Source organism: Argiope bruennichi, chromosome 1 (assembly GCF_947563725.1).
Source record: "Argiope bruennichi chromosome 1, qqArgBrue1.1, whole genome shotgun sequence".
NCBI lineage: Eukaryota > Metazoa > Arthropoda > Arachnida > Araneae > Araneidae > Argiope > Argiope bruennichi.
Window position 1 is genome coordinate 49,918,357 of NC_079151.1, and position 20,232 is coordinate 49,938,588.

The window sequence follows — 20,232 nt, forward strand, 5'->3', positions numbered from 1 at the left end:
CTTGCACAAAACTTATTCAATGCATTTCATTTGCCTGTTCTTTACAAGAGAAACATACGTATGCGAGCAAAATTGAAAATATCAAATAGATAATAATTTTTTCCCGATATCTGAATAACTTCTCCTGTAATTCGATGCATTTTATCGGTAAAGTGGATGAAGAATTTTCTTCTAGATGATTATTAATTCACACCGAATAGAAAAAGTTATCAGTTAAAGCTAATTTAAGCTTTTGACACGATTATTTAATACATTACACAAAATATCTTAAGTTACATTTCCCAATTGTAGTATCCGAAGCTAAAAAAGTTCTCATGAAAAATAAAAATTGAAAATTCAATCTCAAACATTGACTTTAAAAACAATATCTTCCATTTGATACTCAATGAATGCTATTAACATAACTAATTTTACTCGGAACTACAACTAGAAATCAAAAAGAAATACCAGCAGTTATATAGAAAACTTTCGAATAAAAATGTTTGCAAGCAAAATCTTCTAAAGTGGGAGATAATTTTTATACATGAAAAATAATTAAATGACAATTGTTATTAGACTTCAGTAAACAGAAAAAAATTTTAGTAATAAAAACTTTATACAATATAAGCAAATAGTAACAGAAAACACTTACCTCATGACTGTCCGAAACTTGAAATTGTATCTCAATATCTATTATCATTGAAAGACAGAGCAATAACTAACATTTCACTCAAGAATTTCTTGAGAGTTTTAATGTATTCATTTACAACTTCTTGAAAGTGTTTTAACAAAATTAAAAACAACAAGATACCAGACATCTGCCCTGAATTATAGTGACGTTCAATTCATGCACAAAAACTGCAAGTGAAAGAAAATTCATGAATGCTATGGCTATATATAGCCTCCTTAACATATCTGTTGTTCTCTTCTTTCAAGAATTTATTTCCAGTAGTCCCTCAGTGGCATAGATGCCAATAATAGGATTAGATATATGGGTTCTAATCCAGAGCGTATGCATGGGAATATCCAAAAAGATTCTTGAATATTATTTTATCAAGTAAGGAAAAATATAAAATAGTAGAAGTAAGCAGCTTAAAAATAAATTGTTCAGTATTCATAAAAGTAGGAAATGCCAATATTTTTGGTAAGTATACTCAATTATATACAAGTTGAAAGGTTAGCATCAGTTAGTTTTTGAAAACAAGCTTTTGCTGTTACTGTGTCATAGAGATTAATGAAAATTGTTCATGAAAAAAAAAATTTTTTATGCTACTCATGCTTAGCCAAGAAATATATTGGCATTGTTAGATAATTCTGAAATAACCAATTACGTAACTTCTTATTTCATTTATATAATCGTTGTTTTATTTATTTTTCTCTTTTCTTTTCCTATAATGACTACCTCTTCTGGAATCTTGGTAATCTAATAGTATAAATTGAGATTCGAAATAAGTGAATCCTGAATTCATTTTATTTCCCGTCTACGAGATGGCTTAAAATTTAGATGGAATGTAAAGGTTTATATTTTAAGTTTTTTTTTTAATTACCCAGCAGTAGTAGAAATAAACTCGATCCTCGAAGTATACATTAAAAATTCTTAGATGTTCATAGCGGGATTTTTGGGGTCATTGATAAAAGGTCTGGTCGTAATTTGCTCTACATCTATCTATTGCTGTGTTATTTTTTTCATTCATGTATACTAGGACATATATAAAAATTAAGAGACATTTTTCGCTGCATAATTAAAAATTAACATCATTCACTTTATAATGATTTGAATACTGCTGTTATAAATTATGTGATTAAGGAAACATTGTTCGGAGATGATGCATTTTTTTTCCTAAGACCTGTATTTTTCAACGATAATAGTTTTAGTTCTAATATTAATAAACACACTGGATTTAAAATATCAATTATTACTTCTTTATATTTTTTTTCAAATTTATGAAAAAAAGATCATATTTTCGTCAAGTACAGTGTGTTTATAAATGAATAGCCCAACTTTCCTTTTCCTTTAAAAGAAAAGAAAACAACTGTGTTGTTCATCAGAAATAAAAAAAAATAACGGTTGGAAGTTTAAATTCAGCACAATTATAAGTGCTCAGTGTGAGCTCTCTCAAGAAGCGCGAAGAAAATTGAAGCAGTGCGATAACTCTTCTCACAGTTTTTTCTGCATTCTGATTTGAAGATTAGAAAGGATGCAGATAAGTAAATATTGGAGTTTTTCTTGGGAAATATCAAACAGTAGGTGTTTCTCCCCCCCCCCCTCCGCTACCAACAGACATTATTAAACTTGTACTGTTCGAAATTACCACTTTTCAACGAATCTACCTCGCTAAGGGGGGAGAGTCGGAAGGATCAGTATATTTCTAGAATTTTTCATTATTCTTATTTCCGCCCTATTAGATACTTTTCCATTTAGTTTTCTTCCCCACATGTATGTTACTTTCCAGTTCTTTTCGAACACATCATTTCATTTTAACCCAAATTTGCTTAACGATTGTTTATATGGGTAATTAAGCAACAAAAAAAAATTCAGAAGTCTTATGAAAAATATTTTACATAATATCATTAAACGTGACCGAAATTTTCTATCGTTGTTAATCTCAAAACATTATCGAAACTTTCATAACAAATAAAAGAAAGAAGTAAAAATTATTATTTTGCAAAAAAATTAAGAACATAAATCTTTTATTTATACAACATAATTTAATGTGTAGTTCCCTTACAGTAAATAAAAATTCTTCGGAAATATTTCATAGTGAATTACTATTTTTTTTCTCGACAAGTTCGTATTTTCGAAGGGGCATACAATAATCACTTATAATTGTACAGAATTTAAACTTAAAACAGATATTTGTAATTTCTGATTAACAATAAGGTTACACTTTGTTTCGTTTTCTTTTAAAAGTCCTACAAAGTTGGGATATTCATTAATAAATACCCTTCTGTTCACTTCAATAATTCTCAGAATTTGTGAGCTTTCCCCTCCTACTTTCTAGCAAAATTTCGCTATGATTAATTTTATATTTAGCTACTTCTAATTGTACAGAGTATCTAGTATGTACTTTGAACCTCTTCGAATTTACAAATTAGATGTAAATCTGCAATTATGCTGTCAAAACCAGTATCAAACTTCTTTTCTCTAGCTTGTTGCAATTTTGTTATTCGTCGATAACTCGATAATTGATCGATGCATGAATAAATATAAATCAACAATCATCTAACCAGCAGAAAGATTTATTAAAATATTTATTTCGAATCTACTTTTGTTATGATAAAACTATAGACAAAAGTCTATTTCTCTTTTGAATTATTATGTCAGGATTCATTGGGGAAGACTCACTTTTCGCTGCTAGATTTCCCCCTAAATTTGATAAAAACCTAGAATTTTAGTGAAAATGCAACAAATCAACATTTCAGATCATTGGATTTTAGTTATCGTAGGCGTACCAACTGGCAGGCATAAATGGCATATTTTAGATTCCGATCTAAAATATAATTTTTTTTAGAAATCTGGAAAATCTGACTTCATTTAATGGTGGGTTTACACTCAGCTAATAAGATTCCAATAAGTCACTCATGCGCAGGAAGATTGCGTATGCTCTGAGAGAGTGGGCAATAGCAAGTTCTTGTGTCATGCCGTGTTTCCACTCAGCCAGTTGTAAAACGGCCAGTAGGCAGCGCATGCGTTGAAATGCTGAAAAATGCTGTTCGGACGATGGCAAGTACTTCTTCCAACGGGACAACAGCATGCCGATGTATTATATTTTTCTCTTACTGCGCAAGCGTTTATAGAATTTGACAATTTTTTGGCGTTAAAAAATTGAACTCTTATCGTAGATTAATTTCTACATTTTTTGCTCTTTGTTCTTTCTGATGCAAAGTTGTTGTTGTTGTTGTTGTTTTCATTTGATGCATCATTGCTTTCTATAGTTTTCCACATTTAGGTATGATGACCTTTTTTTTTTTTTTTACCATGTTTCTTTGTGTAAATATCCATCATTTTAATACGATACGCAGTGAAAAAGAAAAATGCAGAGACGCCGAAACGGCAATTTATAGCCAAGCATGAAACGCCTGAATCTATCTTATAAAATTGTGGTAAACACACACACACACAAAAAAAAAAAAAAAAAAAAAAAATCCTTCCTACGTATGCGCTGCCTACTGGCCGTCTTATAACTGACCGAGTGTAAACCCAGCATCCATGGGACAAGTACATTACATTTATATTTTATAATGTAAGAAAGGGATAAAAATATAAATGTACAAAAGTTGCATTTATACTTTTAAAATTAACTGCACTTTGATAGGATATTCCAGAAATATTGACTAAACAGTACGTTATTTACCTTTTAACTAAATCCCATTATATATCGCAATTGCATTTCGGTTCAATATATTCATTTTCTGCACTAAATTCAGAAATATAATTTTCGTTTTCATTTAGTGTAGCTTTGATTCAAGATTAAAAATGATGATGAAAACTTAATATAATAAGTATTACTCAATACTTACTTGCAAATGATTCTGTTTGGAAGAATGCTATAAAAGTATTTACTTTAGTAAATAGAGAAGTAATTTTATTAATTATTTGCACAATTTCATTTTTATGTATGTAAACATTTTTTTTTAAATCTTTATTTCTTTACGCACTATTGAACAGAAATGAATAACAATACGTTCATAACTTTATTATTAAAACATTTCAGTTAATGATCTGATACATTTAGTTCCTGGAATATCTACGCAGCTCAAAATATTTCAGCCAAGGTAAGCTTATATAAATATTTTCTGAATTCATTTAATATCTATAAAGGAAAACTTAACAGTATTTACGTTTGAAATATAAATGGTTAATTAATTTTTCATAAAGCTCTCTTCATTTTGAGGAGAATATTTTAATTAAATATGCCTCTAACCGTATAGGCATATTTTAATTAAATATATATAACCATACTTTCCATTATTGTTCTAAGTATGCAAGCTCTTTGTAAATAGATTTTAACACAGTTTCAGGCCTTTTGTTTTACTAAGAAATGTTTATTCAAAACTTAACACCATTTAGGTGTGAAATGGAAAGACTGGCTTAGTTTTCGTAAAGCTTTCTTCACTTCAAGAAGATTATGCTAATTAAATGCATCTAAACTTTGCATATTGCTCCAAGCTTGCAAGCTCACTGTAAGTAAATTTTAACATAGCTCCAGATTTTCATATTCACTTATTTAAGTATACTTATTTCCTGGATCCATTTGATTAAAATAATTTAAATTTATTTGCATTTATTTTAAGGATAATTAATTTATTTTTCATTATATTATTTTAATGTTAGCAAACGAGTATATTTAAGAATTAATTTTTCTAAATTTTGCTATATTGTTCCAACAATACAAATGCTTGGTTAAATAGATATTCTAAAATTTAGATTTTTCTTAATTATTAAAAAATGTTAATTAAAATAGTGTCGGCAGATGACTTATCTCAATTACATGATTGATTTTTAGTTATTTCCATCTTATGCGCACGTAATCAGATCCAAATGTTTTCCTGAAATGAATTGATCGATTTTACATAAGTGTAGATTTGAAAAGAGTAAATCTATGGTTTAAAAACTATTATAATTTCTTGGGATAATATTTACAATAAATACATAATAGATTCTTTTTAGAAAGAATCCATATTTATTTTTCAAATAATCTCAAGCTCTTTTTCTTATTTACATGAAAGTAGATAGATTAAAAATCAGTACATTATTTATATTATTAGTATAATTCATAGCTATTGAAAGTATTTTGCTCATATTATTAATATATAATTATTTTTATAATTAATATATTATTTGTACTACGAGTATATTTATTAGATAATGATGCTTGATAATGTTAATGTTTTAATGAAAAAAAGTTTATAAATATATATTTGGGAAGCTGCTTAAAAATTTAAAATAGGCATATTTGATCATTAATCTATATAACACAAATAATGAGACTTGTATCATTTTAAAATATTTCACTAAAATCTTTATTTTCAAATTCAACCCTACTTAATAAAAATATCAGATTTTTTTTAAAAATATATAGACAACTCATGTTGAAATGTAGAATTAATTTTTGAATAATTATAAATTCAAAAATAAAACTGATTGATTTTCCATGAGTGAATAAATTTACTGGTATAGTAGAGTTTCTATGAAGAAAATTTTGCAATCATTAAGTAGTAAAATCATTAAAAAATATCGTTTAATAATAATACGTTTAAGATAGTACAAAAACCAGAATAATTTATACACTTTTAGTTAATTTTCTTCATGCTTAATTAATGTAATATTCATTTTTCACTTACTGTTCGATCTGCTGTTATTTTAAAATTTTTGTTCATTTGTATATTATTGCAATATATATTCAATAATTTTAGAAAAATTAAAACTTAATTCGATTAATTTTATTATATGTTGTATTCTGTACAAAAGAACTTCCCTTGATAGTGTAGTTGATATCAAATACAAACATACTGACAGCCATGGATGACATAGTAATTATAATAATGAGTTGCAAATTTAATTTTATATCCATTCTATGATATATATAATATTATAGATAGTAGCAGATAGAAATTGTATCGTATCTTCAAAAGAACAGTAAGTCATATGTCATATAGAAATTACATCGTAAGTTCATCAAAAGGACCATAGGTCATATGTCATATAGAAGTTGCATCGTAAGTTCATCAAAAGAACTGTAGGTCATATGTCAGATGTCTATGTCACTTTATGCTTTTATAGAAAACATTTTTTTTTCTTTTGTAATTGGATGTACAAACCTGATAAATAATACTTTTGATTTATTTCTATTAAGCTAAACTTACTCTTTATTCTAAAATAATTACTTGACTTGGTCAAAGAATATTGTTATGAAATATTATTTTCTTAAAAGTATCTAATGTATAAAGCAATAATTTTTCTTTTGAAATACTAGATTCTCTTGTTGGTTTAAAACTCATTTGTCATTTGTGAGGGCATATTATATCCCCAACATTTTTGTAATTTTCAAAATATTATTTAGTTCAAAATATCTTTATAGTATTGTAACTTTACATTCAAATATAAGGGCCTTGAAGAGAAAACAACCATTTTAATCTGATTCTTCCATTGAAATCTATTTTTTTAATCATGTTTTAAATCCATATTACATTTTTAAACATGAAAATTTTGCTTTAATTTTATATTTACTAATCTTTAAACTTATATTTTTAATTCACTAATATAAACTAGACAAAATTATATATGGATTTGAAGATATACCTAGTACTAAAATGAATAGAGATTTTTCATTGTTAGGCATAGATAAAACTGAGAAGATTTAGCAATTCTTCATTTTTTATCTTTTATTTCAAAAAAATATAAAGCCATTGAATGTTTATTGCATCTACAATTTCATTATATTTATAAATATGTATAAAAAAATTGAATGTTCTAAACTTAAAAATGCCTTTCTAATACATGATGGTAATGAAAAGCCTAGCATGCAGAAAATGCCGTGTCAGATTTTTATTCAAGTATCATCACTTTCTCATTTACGAATTATAAAAAGAGAAAATACTGAAATCTTCTCTCCGACTCTGAAAAATACATTTTTAGCGTTAAGTCAGTCCACTCGTATCTGTCAACACGATAAAAATGACTTGAAGTAAACGAATTTAATTTGGTATAAGGTCTTTACATGAAATTTGTAGATTTCTGTCAAATGTTGAGCAAGGTCCATTCAATAGAAGTTCGTTTGTCTATTTATCCGTATTTAATTTAAGACGATAGTTACAAAACTAAAGAAAGCAAATGGATAAAATTTGGTACAGAGATTTCAAGTTTAAAGGGCAAATACTAATCAAATTTAGAACCAAATCTGTTTCCAAGTTGACATCAATAGGTCCATAAACCAAAACACAAAACCTTAAGTTTCTGATATTTGGTAGGGGATGTTGTGATTACAATTGCAGTTGAGTGCCAAATTTTGATCTGGAAGAAAGCGTCCAAAATGCACGTTCGGTGTTTGAGTGCTTTTGAATTAATATCATTCCAGTGCTTAAGATTGTATGCTAATAAGTTCTTCCGTTTAATATCATTCTAGTGCTTAAGATTGTATGCTAATAAGTTCTTTCGTTTAATATCATTCTAGTGCTTAAGATTGTATGCTAATAAGTTCTTTCGTTTAATATCATTCTAGTGCTTAAGATTGTATGCTAATGAGTTCTTTCGTTTAATATCATTCTAGTGCTTAAGATTGTATGCTAATAAGTTCTTTCGTTTAATATCATTCTAGTGCTTAAGATTGTATGCTAATAAGTTCTTTCGTTTAATATCATTCTAGTGCTTAAGATTGTATGCTAATGAGTTCTTTCGTTTAATATCATTCTAGTGCTTAAGATTGTATGCTAATAAGTTCTTTCGTTTAATATCATTCTAGTGCTTAAGATTGTATGCTAATAAGTTCTTTCGTAACTAATTTCCACCAATAACATGAAGATAATAATACACATTCAATAGAGAAAATATACAAGAAAATTCTGGGACGACTATTCTCACGCGATATTCTCATTCATTCCACTAACTTAATGCAATCTTAGGATAGGATGAAACGAGACAAGCAACCATTTTCCCAAATAAATTAATCATATCAAAGAATTGAAAAATAAGTTTCAAGTTCTTGTATACCCTATTGAATAATAAAAATGTACTTTATTAATGGCACTTATGTTAACCAGTGTGGAGATTTTTCATCTTTTGTGAAGCATACAAATCATTATCGTCAGCCTGTAATGTTATTGTTTCTGAAAGAACTGAAAGTTTCCTTATTTTTCTAGGTGAATAATTAATTTTTAAAGAGCTCGCTCAGTCATTAAACATATCAACAATTAGCGGATAGATTGAGCCTCGCAAATATTTTATTTATAGAAATTTACGACAGAATTTTAAAATTTAACTCGCTTTAGTAAATATGACACGATCATTCGTTAATACATTTTCGAATTTTCGACAAATTTTCGAGCAAATCTGTATCCAAGTATCCAATATGTATAATATCAAAGTATATATATTGGATATTATACAATGCATATAAATATTATATGAATTGATTAAAATATATACCATATAAAAATATAAATATAAATCTTAATAGTGTTCCTATCTCCCTAAAAAAATGTTAATTTTTTCCAATAAATTTTCAATGTGTTCTAAAAATGTTCCATATTCCACCCCCAAACTGTTCTATAGCAAAGAAATGAAATGAAGTTTTATACCTGTGTGCACCCTATGGAATAATCAAGCTGCTCTTCATTCATTACATTTTTAATAACCAGTCTACAGATCCGAAAAAGTTTGGAGAACTTTTTTTAAAAATAATGATGTTTAGAGATCCTTATCTATTTTTAAATGACATTTGTGCAAAAACTTTATATAACTCAAAAAGTATATAATTTAAATATTTAAGAAACTTTTAAAAATTTTTCAGTAATTAGATCTTTTTTTTTCAAAAGTTCTCAATGAAATACAAATGGCTGCATTGATATATATACTTCTGTGTATTTATTGATTGATATATTGGCTAGAAATTGAATCAAAGTTAGTAATAACTGAAAATTCTTATAAATTACAAGATTTGTAAGATTTGATTTACAAATTAATACTTTTTTAAGGGGAATCTCGAGCTTTTTTTATTTCTGCCAAGATTAAAAGTTACATTTTTTTACAATGATTCCACATTACACAGATATTTTAGATTTGACAAAATTCTGAATATTTTGGGCAGAAATTATGAATTTGGTAATTATATTTAAAAAAATGAAAATTTATGGAAAAATTTGATTTCAGAAAAAAAGTTTTTAAAATTTATTTTTAACATTCAATGAGACAGTAAGATGGTTGTTTTTAAACGTTCTAAATTTATAACCTATTTCTTCTTTCTCTTAAGTGTAATTAATTATTTTTATAATTTATTTCGAAAATTTTTTCTTTACCATTAACTTTATTTTAATGAGTAGTTTTTGTGACCTGGTAGCACCGGAAGTTTTTAATTTTAATTAACATGCAGATAATTTTATCAGCATCGTTTAGATGCTTCCTATGCATTATTTTAAAAAGTTACAGCGTCAATGTTAAATCAAGATATTTCAGTGATTCAGAATTATCCAAATTTGCGATAATGAAATTAAACTCAAATAAATTCATTCTGACAATATTCCAAAATAATATATAAAATTTGTTAAAACAAATGAAACAGGAAAAAAAAACAATAATTTTGAAACAACGTTATAAAAGTAATGAAAAATGGTTTATTTATGATTTTGTTTACAATTCCAGTATCATTTGTTATGCTCTATTAAAAACATTTTATTTCATTTCTAATTATCATGAAATTAAAATAAAAGCAGTTTTCAAATAAAATATTTAAAAAAATGTTATTTTTCAATCCAAATGGATTTTTTATATAAGCAGATATTTACATCTTGTTGAAAACCAAATCTATTATTATTATCTTTAAGTTTGTAATTTCAGGAGGAATCAATTCACTACATTTCTAGTTGATCGTTCAAGAATTAAGACGCCCTCCCAGCGTCTAAATATCTTGAAGGCTAGAGGAAACTCATTCTGTTTTCCAAACGCATTCAAGAAATCTTCTGGCTAGCAATTATGGAATGTATTTACCAATGATATTCGACTGTAGGATACATTTATTTATGATCAATGGTTATGAAGCTGCAATATTTTTAAACTAAAGTTATATCCTATGTGTTGATACATCCTGTAATGCAGTCGCTTTTCTGTAATCTTTCAAAATTTCACACATTTAATAGTTCTTTTATCAATGAATAAAATACTGACTTGGTATTCCTTGATGTAATAGGAACTGTGTTTTTACAACCTACATAAATAGCATATTATAATTTTTTATTGTTATTAGGAATTATAAGAAGTATCGTTGATTTTATATTCATTGTTTTAATTTTCAGAAACCAGTTAGAATGCATAGCTGGAAATGCCTCCTCGCATTGCTGTTGTTGTGCAATGTTCTCAGTGTATATGTTGAAGAATCGAATGCTCTCCGGTTTGGTGGCAGTAATGAAAATGGCAGTGATGGAGAAGAAAATGATGAAGCATATGATGATGACCATGATAATGATGATGATGACAGTGATAATGATGATGATGATAGCAATGATTATGACGACAGAAGTGATGAAGGTGATGGTGTCAAATATAAAGGCGATGATGACAAAGGTAAAGGTGATGGTGACAAAGCTGATAAAGATGATGGTGACAAAGTTGACAAAGATGATGGTGTCAAATGTAAAAGCGATGATGACAAAGGTAAAGGCGATGATGTGAAAGGTGATAAAGGTGATGGTTACAAAGCTGATAAAGATGATGGTGACAAAATTGATAAAGATGATGGTAACAAAGCTGATGACGACAGTGGTGGAAAAGGTTATGAAGGCAGTGGTGACAAAGGTAAAGGCGATGGTGTCAAAGCTGACGGTGACAAATCTGATAAAGATGATGAAGGCGATGGTGAAAAAGATGAAGGTGGTGGTGATAAAGGTGATGACAAAAGTGATAAAGGTGATGAAGGTAGTGGTAATAAAGGTGAAGGCGGTGGAGACAAAGGTGATAAAGGTGATGAAGTCAGTGGTGACAAAGGTAATGAAGGCGTTGGTGACAACGATGATCAAGGCTATGATAAAGATGGTAACAAATATGATGAAGATGATGATAGTAATGATCATAACGATCATGATGGCAACGATGATGACAACAAAGAAGACGATGAAGAAGATGTTGAAGACGACGCTGACGTTGATGATGATGAAGAAGAAGAAGATGGGGAAGATAACTATAATAATGATGATACTATTACTGGTAACCTCCCGAAAGTTACCGAATCTACTATACTCACAACAACCCAGAAAATTCAACCTGCCAATGCCGTAACGTCTGCTATAAAGTCTGGTTTCGAATCTCCCAATAAGACTTTCACTAATACTTCCAACAAAGGCATAGTCGACGTAAACAAAAAAAAAGGTGAAAAAACCAAAAAGAAGATCGAAAGGACGACACAGGGGTTTACATTCAGGTTGTATTCTTTTTTTAACCCTTAGCACTTTTCTCACGCTGTTTCTCTCACGTTTACATCAAAAATAAATTTGTATAATCTTAAAAAATCTTTGCTGTTTTAAAAATTATTCAGGAGATTTTTTTAAATACATTTCTTATTAAAAAAATAAAGTGTTTCTATTCTTAATTTTCTATTAGGAATTTACAAATATAGATTTTTGTCTTGAAATTTCAATTTCAATTTCTTTTTAGTAAACCTATCATATTATATATTTTATCATGTTACATAACTATACACAAATCACATATTTGAAATCTTATTAAGAATATAAACTTACAATAAAATTGTATTCAAATATTTAGAGAGATTTAGGTTAATTAGGTTAGCAAGTTGTTTTAAAGTACAATATGGAAAAAAAGATGTTTGTTTTTAAATTCTCAACGAAGTCTATATTCATTAATAAAAATAATACAAAAATATTTGTACCTTTGTTTTAATATATGCCTTATTTTTTTAAATATATATCATTTAATATGTAAAAAACTAGGAAAATGTAATAGACAATTCATCATGATATTTATAGTTTATATTATATTATAATATTCCTTATAAAAATGTATCATAAATACATCTATTCTAATTAATTTCACTTTTTTCTAGGAATATTTTCAAGCATTATATAATAAACAACCCCGCAAAATTTGTGGAAAATTGGAAAATTTTAATGTTAGTATTATTTTTTGTTATATTTTCGATAGAATAGTAAGGAAAAGTAGTAATTATTTCTCCTTACGAAAAATTAACATATTATTTATTCTGCTTTTTAAACATTGTTTTCCACTATATCTATAATTTGGTCAATGGAATTGTTTCTTCCATTACATGTGATATTTATACACCTTAACGAAATCTTCAACGACGATCATTGATGATCAGCGTGACACCAATTTAGTTGTTTGTCTAAATTTATTATAATATGCTTGTTTGGCATTAAAACGAAGTTGTGTTTATAGTGTGCTTATTTCCATTATCTTTCAATTTTTATTATCTTTTAATTCAAATTATTTTTTAAATTTTATAAAATGTGCCAATAATAAATTTTATCTGTTGCATACATGAAAATGTAAGAAATTCTTATGGTTTATTTACTTCAATATATTGAAAAAAAAATTATTTTTGTAAATTTCATATAATTTTTGATAACTTAACGTAATAAAATAAAATAATTTAGATAATCTAAGATTATTCTCAAAATGCATTTTTTAAAACGATCATCAGCTTATAATAATTATTTAATATGAATGCAGATGGTTGAATAACGTTGTAATATCTCCTCTATTTTTTCTGTCAAACAATCTGAAAATTTTTTTAAAATCAATTTTTTTTAATTTGTAGCAAATATGAACTTGGGAGGGGTACTAAAATTATGGATCGAAGCAGTTTATACAATTTTTCAATATTTATGTCAATTATTGATGAATGTTCCTTCCGTATTTATTTTAAATAATGTCTCAATCTTTATTAACTAATAAAATAGGACCTAAACTATTACTATTAAAAATCGATGAGAAATACCATTTGGATTTTCACTGTACTAGTACACACATAAAGTTGATTGGAAGATAAAAAAAAATCAGATCATTGCTGATATCAAGTAAATATAAACTTATTAAAATCATTTTTTTTTTAATTTGTAGCAAATATGAACTTGGGAGGGGTACTAAAATTATGGATTAAGACAGTTTATACAATTTTTCAATATTTATGTCAATTATTGATGAATGTTCCTTCCGTATTTATTTTAAATAATGTCTCAATCTTTATTAATTAATAAAATAGGACCTAAACTATTACTATTAAAAATCGATGAGAAATACCATTTGGATTTTCACTGTACTAGTACACACATAAAGTTGATTGGAAGATAAAAAAAAATCAGATCATTGCTGATATCAAGTAAATATAAACTTATTAAAATCATTTTTTTTTAATTTGTAGCAAATATGAACTTGGAAAGCGTACTAAAATTATGGATTAAGACAGTTTATACAATTTTTCAATATTTATGTCAATTATTGATGAATGTTCCTTCCGTATTTATTTTAAATAATGTCTCAATCTTTATTAATTAATAAAATAGGACCTAAACTATTACTATTAAAAATCGATGAGAAATACCATTTGGATTTTCACTGTACTAGTACACACATAAAGTTGATTGGAAGATAAAAAAAAATCAGATCATTGCTGATATCAAGTAAATATAAACTTATTAAAATCATTTTTTTTTAATTTGTAGCAAATATGAACTTGGGAGGGGTACTAAAATTATGGATTAAGACAGTTTATACAATTTTTCAATATTTATGTCAATTATTGATGAATGTTCCTTCCGTATTTATTTTAAATAATGTCTCAATCTTTATTAATTAATAAAATAGGACCTAAACTATTACTATTAAAAATCGATGAGAAATACCATTTGGATTTTCACTGTACTAGTACACACATAAAGTTGATTGGAAGATAAAAAAAAATCAGATCATTGCTGATATCAAGTAAATATAAACTTATTAAAATCATTTTTTTTTAATTTGTAGCAAATATGAACTTGGGAGGGGTACTAAAATTATGGATTAAGACAGTTTATACAATTTTTCAATATTTATGTCAATTATTGATGAATGTTCCTTCCGTATTTATTTTAAATAATGTCTCAATCTTTATTAATTAATAAAATAGGACCTAAACTATTACTATTAAAAATCGATGAGAAATACCATTTGGATTTTCACTGTACTAGTACACACATAAAGTTGATTGGAAGATAAAAAAAAATCAGATCATTGCTGATATCAAGTAAATATAAACTTATTAAAATCATTTTTTTTTTAATTTGTAGCAAATATGAACTTGGGAGGGGTACTAAAATTATGGATTAAGACAGTTTATACAATTTTTCAATATTTATGTCAATTATTGATGAATGTTCCTTCCGTATTTATTTTAAATAATGTCTCAATCTTTATTAATTAATAAAATAGGACCTAAACTATTACTATTAAAAATCGATGAGAAATACCATTTGGATTTTCACTGTACTAGTACACACATAAAGTTGATTGGAAGATAAAAAAAAATCAGATCATTGCTGATATCAAGTAAATATAAACTTATTAAAATCATTTTTTTTAATTTGTAGCAAATATGAACTTGGGAGGGGTACTAAAATTATGGATTAAGACAGTTTATACAATTTTTCAATATTTATGTCAATTATTGATGAATGTTCCTTCCGTATTTATTTTAAATAATGTCTCAATCTTTATTAATTAATAAAATAGGACCTAAACTATTACTATTAAAAATCGATGAGAAATACCATTTGGATTTTCACTGTACTAGTACACACATAAAGTTGATTGGAAGATAAAAAAAAATCAGATCATTGCTGATATCAAGTAAATATAAACTTATTAAAATCATTTTTTTTTAATTTGTAGCAAATATGAACTTGGAAAGCGTACTAAAATTATGGATTAAGACAGTTTATACAATTTTTCAATATTTATGTCAATTATTGATGAATGTTCCTTCCGTATTTATTTTAAATAATGTCTCAATCTTTATTAATTAATAAAATAGGACCTAAACTATTACTATTAAAAATCGATGAGAAATACCATTTGGATTTTCACTGTACTAGTACACACATAAAGTTGATTGGAAGATAAAAAAAAATCAGATCATTGCTGATATCAAGTAAATAGAAACTTATTAAAATCATTTTTTTTTAATTTGTAGCAAATATGAACTTGGGAGGGGTACTAAAATTATGGATTAAGACAGTTTATACAATTTTTCAATATTTATGTCAATTATTGATGAATGTTCCTTCCGTATTTATTTTAAATAATGTCTCAATCTTTATTAATTAATAAAATAGGACCTAAACTATTACTATTAAAAATCGATGAGAAATACCATTTGGATTTTCACTGTACTAGTACACACATAAAGTTGATTGGAAGATAAAAAAAAATCAGATCATTGCTGATATCAAGTAAATATAAACTTATTAAAATCATTTTTTTTTAATTTGTAGCAAATATGAACTTGGGAGGGGTACTAAAATTATGGATTAAGACAGTTTATACAATTTTTCAATATTTATGTCAATTATTGATGAATGTTCCTTCCGTATTTATTTTAAATAATGTCTCAATCTTTATTAATTAATAAAATAGGACCTAAACTATTACTATTAAAAATCGATGAGAAATACCATTTGGATTTTCACTGTACTAGTACACACATAAAGTTGATTGGAAGATAAAAAAAAATCAGATCATTGCTGATATCAAGTAAATAGAAACTTATTAAAATCATTTTTTTTTAATTTGTAGCAAATATGAACTTGGGAGGGGTACTAAAATTATGGATTAAGACAGTTTATACAATTTTTCAATATTTATGTCAATTATTGATGAATGTTCCTTCCGTATTTATTTTAAATAATGTCTCAATCTTTATTAATTAATAAAATAGGACCTAAACTATTACTATTAAAAATCGATGAGAAATACCATTTGGATTTTCACTGTACTAGTACACACATAAAGTTGATTGGAAGATAAAAAAAAATCAGATCATTGCTGATATCAAGTAAATATAAACTTATTAAAATCATTTTTTTTTAATTTGTAGCAAATATGAACTTGGGAGGGGTACTAAAATTATGGATTAAGACAGTTTATACAATTTTTCAATATTTATGTCAATTATTGATGAATGTTCCTTCCGTATTTATTTTAAATAATGTCTCAATCTTTATTAATTAATAAAATAGGACCTAAACTATTACTATTAAAAATCGATGAGAAATACCATTTGGATTTTCACTGTACTAGTACACACATAAAGTTGATTGGAAGATAAAAAAAAATCAGATCATTGCTGATATCAAGTAAATATAAACTTATTAAAATCATTTTTTTTTAATTTGTAGCAAATATGAACTTGGGAGGGGTACTAAAATTATGGATTAAGACAGTTTATACAATTTTTCAATATTTATGTCAATTATTGATGAATGTTCCTTCCGTATTTATTTTAAATAATGTCTCAATCTTTATTAATTAATAAAATAGGACCTAAACTTTTACTATTAAAAATCGATGAGAAATACCATTTGGATTTTCACTGTACTAGTACACACATAAAGTTGATTCGAAGATAAAAAAAAATCAGATCATTGCTGATATCAAGTAAATATAAACTTATTAAAATCATTTTTTTTTAATTTGTAGCAAATATGAACTTGGGAGGGGTACTAAAATTATGGATTAAGACAGTTTATACAATTTTTCAATATTTATGTCAATTATTGATGAATGTTCCTTCCGTATTTATTTTAAATAATGTCTCAATCTTTATTAATTAATAAAATAGGACCTAAACTATTACTATTAAAAATCGATGAGAAATACCATTTGGATTTTCACTGTACTAGTACACACATAAAGTTGATTGGAAGATAAAAAAAAATCAGATCATTGCTGATATCAAGTAAATATAAACTTATTAAAATCATTTTTTTTTAATTTGTAGCAAATATGAACTTGGGAGGGGTACTAAAATTATGGATTAAGACAGTTTATACAATTTTTCAATATTTATGTCAATTATTGATGAATGTTCCTTCCGTATTTATTTTAAATAATGTCTCAATCTTTATTAATTAATAAAATAGGACCTAAACTATTACTATTAAAAATCGATGAGAAATACCATTTGGATTTTCACTGTACTAGTACACACATAAAGTTGATTGGAAGATAAAAAAAAATCAGATCATTGCTGATATCAAGTAAATATAAACTTATTAAAATCATTTTTTTTTAATTTGTAGCAAATATGAACTTGGGAGGGGTACTAAAATTATGGATTAAGACAGTTTATACAATTTTTCAATATTTATGTCAATTATTGATGAATGTTCCTTCCGTATTTATTTTAAATAATGTCTCAATCTTTATTAATTAATAAAATAGGACCTAAACTATTACTATTAAAAATCGATGAGAAATACCATTTGGATTTTCACTGTACTAGTACACACATAAAGTTGATTGGAAGATAAAAAAAAATCAGATCATTGCTGATATCAAGTAAATATAAACTTATTAAAATCATTTTTTTTTAATTTGTAGCAAATATGAACTTGGGAGGGGTACTAAAATTATGGATTAAGACAGTTTATACAATTTTTCAATATTTATGTCAATTATTGATGAATGTTCCTTCCGTATTTATTTTAAATAATGTCTCAATCTTTATTAATTAATAAAATAGGACCTAAACTATTACTATTAAAAATCGATGAGAAATACCATTTGGATTTTCACTGTACTAGTACACACATAAAGTTGATTGGAAGATAAAAAAAAATCAGATCATTGCTGATATCAAGTAAATATAAACTTATTAAAATCATTTTTTTTTAATTTGTAGCAAATATGAACTTGGGAGGGGTACTAAAATTATGGATTAAGACAGTTTATACAATTTTTCAATATTTATGTCAATTATTGATGAATGTTCCTTCCGTATTTATTTTAAATAATGTCTCAATCTTTATTAATTAATAAAATAGGACCTAAACTATTACTATTAAAAATCGATGAGAAATACCATTTGGATTTTCACTATACTAGTACTTTTCATTGCTGATATCAAGTAAATATAAACTTTTTACATCAAACTTACATTTTATTTCCTAGTAACGAATTCAGCTATTGGGTGTAATTGTTCTCTTATTAATGTACTTTTGTTTGACAGTGAGATTTAACGGTGAAGGCAATAGCAAGAAGAGTCGTTTCAAGTCAAAAGTCATATCAAGAATCATCAACTAATAAGCTAATTGTCATCTATTGTTACAGCTTTGAGCACCTAAAATATTTATCTGTATTAATAATGAAGCTGCATATCAGATTTAATTTCCACAGAATTATCAAATACCAAACAGTTGGCAATTGATATTTAAGTCAAATGCAAGAAGAATTGTTTCACCTAGGCATGGAACCATACATTAATATGCACACTAGCAGTTGCTGCTATTAAAATTTTGAAGCACAAAAAGTCTTAATGAAGATGGCAATGAATTTGAAAACTGAATTTAATTATGATCTTAGTTTTACCTTTATACTTAAACAACATACTTTTTTGCTATTCTTGAAATCAAAAAGTCACCAATATTGATAGAGGATTGATCCTGTAGATGTGCCAGGATCAATCATGCATCAGATATGTATCAGAGTCACAGCCTTTTTATCATTAAGCTGCATCATTTTTTTTGTGTGACTATTTTTAAGCCAAATTTTTGCACAGTAGCTTCTGAGGGTAAAGACCCCTGAACACCCGAGGGCAGAAGTCTGACTTCTAGCTCATATGAAGAGAAAACACGCACACACTCGCTTACACAACTCTTTTTGACAGGGGGGGGGGGGCTCATTCACGCACCTCACAGATAGAACACAGGGTAGAGAACAACCATGCCTAAACCAGGACTGGAACGCGAAACGCCTAGATTCCGGGGAAGACGCGATACCCCTAGGCCAGGGCGCCGGCAGCTGCATCAATGACTTGTTTGATTGTAATACGATGGCTTGTTTCATTAGGACGTAGCAAGTTTCTCCATGGTCAGGGAGAGAGAAAGAGGTTTTCTGACAATTCTCAAAAGATTTCCAAGCATACATTTGCTTAATAGCAGTACTATCTGCGATTAAAAAATCCTAGGGCGTTTCAGTATTTTGAGTTACCGTAACTCTAACTTTCATAAGAATGAGAGACTTAACCGAACACAAAATGCTTATTAAGTGTGTATAAAAAACGATTTGTGAATTTATTGCTCATTCCAGTGCTATTAACAAGCCCATTTTGACAGAAGATATTAAAATATGGAGAATTTTTTCATGAAAAATATGATTAAAAATTTTAAACATCATTTAATTCTATTATATGGAAGTTATTTTTTTATAATAATTACATTTTTGTCTTCAAAATTCCTTAATACGAAACGAAATTTTCTTTTACAGCAAGGGAAAATCATAGAATTGCTGCTTTTACATCATTTGCTTTATCA

The 20,232-nt window shown here is 26.7% G+C and overlaps 1 protein-coding gene across 2 annotated transcripts; it reads left to right on the top strand.

The window, feature by feature from the left end:
- Window positions 1-4,709: 4,709 nt before the first annotated feature.
- LOC129977798 (S-antigen protein-like) lies at window positions 4,710-20,232 on the top strand. 2 transcript variants are annotated; one of them, XM_056090586.1, is made up of 5 exons: window positions 4,710-4,755; window positions 5,051-5,163; window positions 10,987-12,107; window positions 12,750-12,815; window positions 20,186-20,232. In XM_056090586.1, the coding sequence occupies exons 3-5, from the start codon at window positions 10,999-11,001 to the stop codon at window positions 20,199-20,201; spliced, it is 1,191 nt and encodes a 396-aa protein (XP_055946561.1). In that variant the 5' UTR covers window positions 4,710-4,755; window positions 5,051-5,163; window positions 10,987-10,998; the 3' UTR covers window positions 20,202-20,232. The 2 variants fall into 2 exon arrangements, with proteins under 2 accessions (XP_055946561.1, XP_055946562.1); XM_056090587.1 differs by lacking the exon at window positions 4,710-4,755 and having other exon boundaries at window positions 4,977-5,163; window positions 10,987-11,254; window positions 11,345-12,107.

What these genes read in the sequence shown, in the direction of transcription:
- LOC129977798 (XM_056090586.1), top strand. Translation starts at nt 10,999, where the DNA reads ATGCATAGCTGGAAATGCCTCCTCGCATTGCTGTTGTTGTGCAATGTT. An exon ending in ACACAGGGGTTTACATTCAG is followed by an intron (nt 12,108 to 12,749) that starts GTTGTATTCTTT and finishes ACTTTTTTCTAG; the next exon opens with GAATATTTTCAAGCATTATA.